Here is a 6,672-nt window from a genome sequence, read left to right as displayed (position 1 = left end):
ATTTAATTTTGGTGACAGGTTATTTGATGCCATTTTTTACTAAAAGATACCAAGAGGAATTTGATTTAAAGGGAAACAATATGTCGCTAATCGCTATATTCATTAGTTCAATCCTGCTAGCAAATTGTTCAAGGGTTTACATTTATGTGAATGAAGCACATATGTCTCTTTATCTGTTAGTCAATAGTTTGTTAACCAAGCTTCTCAGTTAATAGTCCAACTGTCAAGTGAGTTAAAATTGGTTGGATGGTTTAAGTAGTTCTAAGTGTATATAAACTTGGTTGGTAATACAAGTAAGTTGAGGGTTCATATGTTTTCTGGTGAGATTTATATTTATAATAAGTATCAAAACAATGTTATGACATAATTGAGCGGTCTATGAAATTTAGTTATAACTTAAAAGTAATATTCTCTAGGTAATAGCACATATATACAACGTGCAAATATTGTAGTAGTATTAGTTAAGGTAAATACAATTGACAAAATGCAACTTCATGTATTATATTAGTAGCTAATTATTTAAGTCCTAGCATTCTGGTGAGTAACATTATTTATCATAGACCATAGTGTATCTTGAAAGTAATATTAAGGTAGCGATATTCTATTTAAATTTTAAAGAGCTAAAGTAGTAAATAGAGCATTTTTAAGAATCAGGATTCCATACCTTGCAAATAAAAATTACTTTCGATTTAATTTATATTTATTGGACTAATTAAGTAAGACATGGTGTTCTATAATTTTTACCTTCTATTACTTGTCTTTGCTTATATTTAAATTGTACAATTTTTTTTATGATTAAATAAAATTTGAATCACTAGGTTAAATATAAACTTTATAATTTGATATTATTATAAATTTTATAAATGGATGTTATTCTATTTAGTTGAATATTGCACTAGTTTTTTACACTATTATAAATGGTTTGTTTATTTATTTCTCAACTCTCATAGTCCCTTGAAATTTGAACAGCTATATTAAGTACTCCAAATAATTGGAATAGATGATTTTTGTCACGCGGATGAGTATATAGACCCTATCTAGCCTTTATCTAATTTTTAAAGGACAACATATCATATCAAAAATTAATTTTATAAAAGTCTTATTTATAATTTGTAAAATTTTTAATTTTTTATTAAAATTATATCCAAATATCTATAAAATTATATGAAAATACTTTACTTTCCTTAAAAGAAGTAAAGAACCAATCCAATCCAATCTGACGAATTGACTTAGTTTCCGTCTAAAGAACAAAAACAAAAACATTATTTCTTTCACTTTATGTTATAGGTGGTAAGGTTTGAGATTACACTGAAGCATACTTAGCTCCATTTTGGTCGATCTCCAAGCCTTATTCTTCGCATATCTGTATATAAAATGCTAGGCTAGTATCTCTTTCTTTTTTCCCTGTCTAGATTATTTTCATTCTCGTTGTATTTTCAGTAGGTTTGTAATCCTTGAGACCCTTGAGGCCTTAGCTGGGTTCCTCGTTAATCTTTAGGGGTAAGATTAACGATAAGGCAATCTAGCATTAAAAGTGCAAATTCTACCTTAGTTACAATGATACCTTTAACATATGCTTTCTTTAGCCGCGGGGTCGGGTCGTCGGGTGTACTATCGGCCTTGTTGGTTACAAATTTTAATTTTATTATTTTTGGACAGAAGGGGAAAACATTATAACTGGTCCAAAGGACCAAACTAAGCCGAACCACTTTATAGCTCACACCAATTCACTCATTGATTTAACATTTTGCAATCTAGCATTTAAAGTGCAACTTGGAAGATGGAGAACAACAATTTTAAATCCTTTGCTCGTTTCCTAATAAAGATATTTCTTAGCTGAAATTAACGCTGCACAACGAATAACACTATTTTATTATTCAATCTACTTTTTATAGATATTATTTACTTAAACATAGACTAGTCGTAAGCTAAAAATCTTCTGAAATTTAAAGGATTGGACGATAAGGCAGAAACAACAGAGAGAAAACAAATAAAACCTATTGACAGCAATAATCCGATACAAAAATACTAGCCTGACATTCCTACTTATGCGAATAATCTTAAAACTAACAGTAAAATGCAATGCTAAAGATCTAAGAGGAACACTTTTGGACCCCCACTGAACCACTTAAACAATAAGGAGGTTCTGTTCTTCGAAACTTTCATTCTTCATTTAATCATTTTGATTCATTGGCTGCACCAAAAGGTAAAGGTGAACAAACTAGTGCATTATTTACACTTTGAATTAAGCCCAGGTGTATTTGTCAGAGTAAAGGAATGGTAGGATTTCGAGAGCAATTATGAGTTAATTTTACATCCTTAAAAGTATCTTACACCCGGAACCACAACTCAAACACAGCTTAAGGTGCTTGTGCTTGGAGAGGAATGTTCAAGACTAAAATCCAAGTAATCGAGTTGATGCTTCCTAAGCTGAAGCTCACTGAGCCCTTAGCTCTAAACAATAAGGTCAATCAATGACTCATAGCTTAGTAAACTGAAAAATGGCTCCTATCGAGCCACTCACCTCCGGGAATGTTTCAAGAGATGCTTTTACAACCACCTACTACTCATATTTAATTAAGCATACAGATATCTGTTTCATCCATAACAACCAGCCCAAGATTATTAAGCAAATCAAATTTCAATACTTGAGAAAGAAGTAGATGTACCTTTTCATCTTTATTGTTTATCCATTCCGAACAATACAGAACCACTTCTTGATATCCATTATAGATCTTTGATGCTGTCCCAACTCTTAATTTATCTTGAGGATCTTCACCCTCTGTTTGTTACAGTGAACAGACATTCAACAACTTCTGCATATGATACTTACCAAAAGGATTCATCAGCAGTTCCATAAAATGAGCAGTGATCACATCAAATATGACTAGAAATTTTCTGGTATAGCCTCATCAAACATCTTTACGCAAACTACAGCCATGCTGAGATTTAGCTACTAAATTTACATGCCTTTGATATTTGTGTAGGAATCATACTGGGGTAGCAAATGGGGGAACTTTTGAGGCAGTCAAACAAAGAAGCAAATGACCACTTTTCCCATTCAACCATGAAAGTACCAAAAATAACATAAATCATTACTGAAACTCGCTATGAGACAGAGAATTCACAAATGCCTAAGGAAAAAACCATATTCCCTTATTAGAAGCATTAAAGTACCAAAAACCTCACATTTCTTTATGTAAAAACCCAACACCTGCAAAATTCATCATGTATTATACAGTCCACCAACCCAAAAACTAGATCTAAGAGTTTTACATAGCTTCAGCTATTGTTACTTATAACACCACTTAATGTATAATCACTGTTCATACCATGTAGGGGTCTCTTTGTTGTATTCAGTCAACAAGATAGAAAGACAAAATAGACAACTTTTCACATTGAGCTGATGAGCTCACTGCAAATTTTCTTAGTAAAAATAAATAAATAGAATCACATGAATCATTGATACATAATTAAAAAAGAAGAATAATATAATTTAAAGGTATGACATCAACAAATAATCTGAATTTGAGTCTTTTTGACAAAGACAATAACCTTGACAGAACCTGAAATTTTTAATCCAAACCATCAACTGCGTCTAAAACTAATGCCTGCAGAGGCGTTCTGAAAGATTGATGCCTTAATAACTAAATGGAGGAGGTGAAATCATAATATCTATGTTTTACCAAGGCATGGAAAGACATGAACCATGAACCCTTTTTTACTAAAAAGCATGCCCATAACATCCAATATAATTCAGTTTCCAATAAATAAGTTATGCTACTTGCACCAGCATAGCTGGATGAGGTAACTGTTACTTGACCATTAGCACTGAGTTGGATGAACAACCAATCACCAAAGGGAATCTTGAAGTCTCATTCTTACATAATCCATATGAGGTAACAACACACTAGCAGCTTAGCTCCGTGCTTTTCCGCTTCCAAGTGTAAGCTCCAAATCATCCAATCCTACCTCATGAATTTTTTCTCCGACCCAAGGCTTTACCTGTGGCTGTACCCCAAACTCTTCTGCTGAACTTATCCTTAGCCCTTGGATTGCTTTATCAGGCACATAGTGCTGAGCCGCTACAGGGTTAACAAGATTGAAGGTTGGAGATGTTGGCATCGCCGATGCAGAGGGTCCAAATGCTTGGAATTTCAGCCACTGGCCAGACTCAATGGTGGAGGAAGTATCCGACTCGTCACATTCCGGGATAGTTGCCGGGGTGTAAAATTGTCTGTGTGTGGGGCTAGCGGGGGCCGAAGCTGCAAAGAAAGGATAACTAAAAGACGACATGGATTCTTTTGCAATAGCTTCCCATGTGGGAATCGGTTTAGGATTTCTTGAAGTTGGCGATGAGAGTGGTGGTGTCACAGGGGCACTATTTGATATCCTAAGAGGAGGGAGGGATGCAGGAATAGCATTACGAAGGTATGGAATGAGGTTCGATGTGTTCTCTCCGTCCAAACGGAAAGGACTCGGGAAAGAGGAGGAAGTAGGACTGACTTGGTAGGAAGGAATTGGACTTGGAAAAGATGAAGACAGAGGACTAGGATTCTGTGAAGAGAAAGGTGTGTTTCTGGAGGAAGTGCCTGCACCATTATTGGCCAGCGGTGGCTTGCAGCCCTATTCATTACAATCAAAACCAAACACATCAAATTAGTAACAATCAATGAGATAGCTCACCATAAAATGATTAAGCAGATTCTATAATCATAGCACAGAAATTCTTGTACAATTTGGCCTCAAATTTGTTTCCTCATTGGGAAAACCAACAGAGAAGACTATTACTACTGCCGATCACATGCAACTTCTTCAAATTCAGTAACACCGAAAGAGAATCAGACAAATGTTAGCAAGTATAACAAATCACTTCTGTTTCTTTCCCCAAAAGTGAAATCGTAATTCGTAAGGCTTCTTTTTACTTTTATTATTTTCCTCTACAAATTCTTTAAAATAGAAAGCATCAAAATAAATAAATAAGTTTGAATCAACCAGTCCCTAAATCCTAATGCATCAATAAAAATCACACAGAGATAACAGATCCAATATCCTAACGCTCCGAGAAACTCGCAGCCACAGTACAAACACTCGAATCGGAGCTAGAAACAAGCTCGATCGAATTTAAAATTAGTCTATCCTTTTTCTATTTTCCAATCGCAGATTCCGATCAAACAGTGAAGATCAAGATGCAAAATAAACAAAATCAAAGCGAGATCTGCGAAACAGTTTCAAATTCTTTTCGATTCAGTGATTTTACCTTGCGATACGTGGTTCCGTCTTCTTCAACGGCCCAACCAGCTTCAGCACAGAGAGCTTTAAGCACCTCGTTGTTATCACAGTGTTTCGGCAAGTTATAGTTCCCCTGAGCTCGCAAACCAGCGTAGATCTTGGCCGCTATAGCTCTCCTCCTCCTCTCTCTCCTCCGATTGTTCTCCCTCTCACGCCACGACGGCTTCCTCCGGCTAGTCGCCGCCGATGTAGCACCGTCGGAAGCCATATAATATAAATACCTCCGGCGGAGAAAGCGTGCAACTAACTCACTTTGAGGTTGCTGCGTTTGCGTGAGTATGAGTGAGTGTGTGTGTGGTGCGTCGTAGGGGATTTAAACCCGTCTAAGAAGGTGAAGAGTGTTGTTGTTATGTGTGTGAGTGTGACTGTGGTTTGTTACTTTTTTGTTTTTCAGTTATTCGGTTTTCACGAGTCACGAGGAATGTGCTTGTTTCTTCATCTTGCTATAGCTGGTTATGGTTGTGGTGATGGTGGTGGTTTTACTATGGGGTATGTGTGAATAAGAAGTAGTAGTAGTAGTAGTAGAAGAAGAAGAGAAGAAGCATGAAGAATCTCATAAAGCTGAAATTGAGAGAGAATGGGGGGTGGGGGTGCGTGTTAGTGTGCGTGCTGTCACACTGAGAATCATGAGCTCGTTTCATCATCTTGCACGTACTCTCTCCCTGTCTCTCGTTTTTTTTTTTTTTTTAAATAAATATCAGTGAATTATTTGGCAAAGTTAAGAAAATGGAATTACGATTTAATTTTTATGCTATGGTGAGTACGGGTCAGTTTGGTTCGGGTTTATGGTAAAATTAGAACCGCATCGATCAAAATGTAATTGGTTCGGTTTGGTTCGAATTTGCATTTTTTTGTATATGTACCCGAACTAAACTAAACCGATTAAAACGGATTGGTTCGATTCGGATAATTAGGTATCCGATGACTTTAAAATTCATAAAAAACCAAATTTTTATCTTAAAAATTCAACAAGTACAATAAACATGTAACATCAATAGAAATAATCCAAACATGTTAAACACCAAATACATTAAAAACTAAACTCATTAAAATCCAAACATATTAATAATGAATAATCATTGTCTAATGAAAAAGTCATATATATTTTTTTATTTTTTTATTTAATTAATATATAATCGGGTTTTCGGGTTGGTTCGAGTTCCACACCTCCAAAACCGATGTCCGAACCAATCACTAACAAAAACCATCGGTTTAGTTCGGATTGGACCTGATTACCCATTAATTTCAGAACCAATTTAATTGATTCAGTTTGGATTTGAAGAGATAATCGGGTACCCGCTACCCGAACTCACCCCTATTTTATGCAATGTGCTTGTTGTAGGTTTGATAGAAGGATTTAATCAAGATGTTATTATTTTC

At 35.3% G+C, this 6,672-nt stretch overlaps 1 protein-coding gene across 1 annotated transcript; it reads right to left on the bottom strand.

The window, feature by feature from the left end:
* LOC107605734 (protein BRASSINAZOLE-RESISTANT 1) lies at positions 3,399-5,924 on the bottom strand. Its single transcript, XM_016307704.2, has 2 exons — positions 5,261-5,924; positions 3,399-4,626 (listed from the first exon to the last, which is right to left on the bottom strand). Exons 1-2 carry the CDS (start codon positions 5,498-5,500, stop codon positions 3,919-3,921), a joined length of 948 nt encoding a protein of 315 aa, XP_016163190.1. The 5' UTR covers positions 5,501-5,924; the 3' UTR covers positions 3,399-3,918.

Source organism: Arachis ipaensis, chromosome B06 (assembly GCF_000816755.2).
Source record: "Arachis ipaensis cultivar K30076 chromosome B06, Araip1.1, whole genome shotgun sequence".
Taxonomy (NCBI): domain Eukaryota; kingdom Viridiplantae; phylum Streptophyta; class Magnoliopsida; order Fabales; family Fabaceae; genus Arachis; species Arachis ipaensis.
This window is presented reverse-complemented; position numbering and strand designations above follow the sequence as displayed.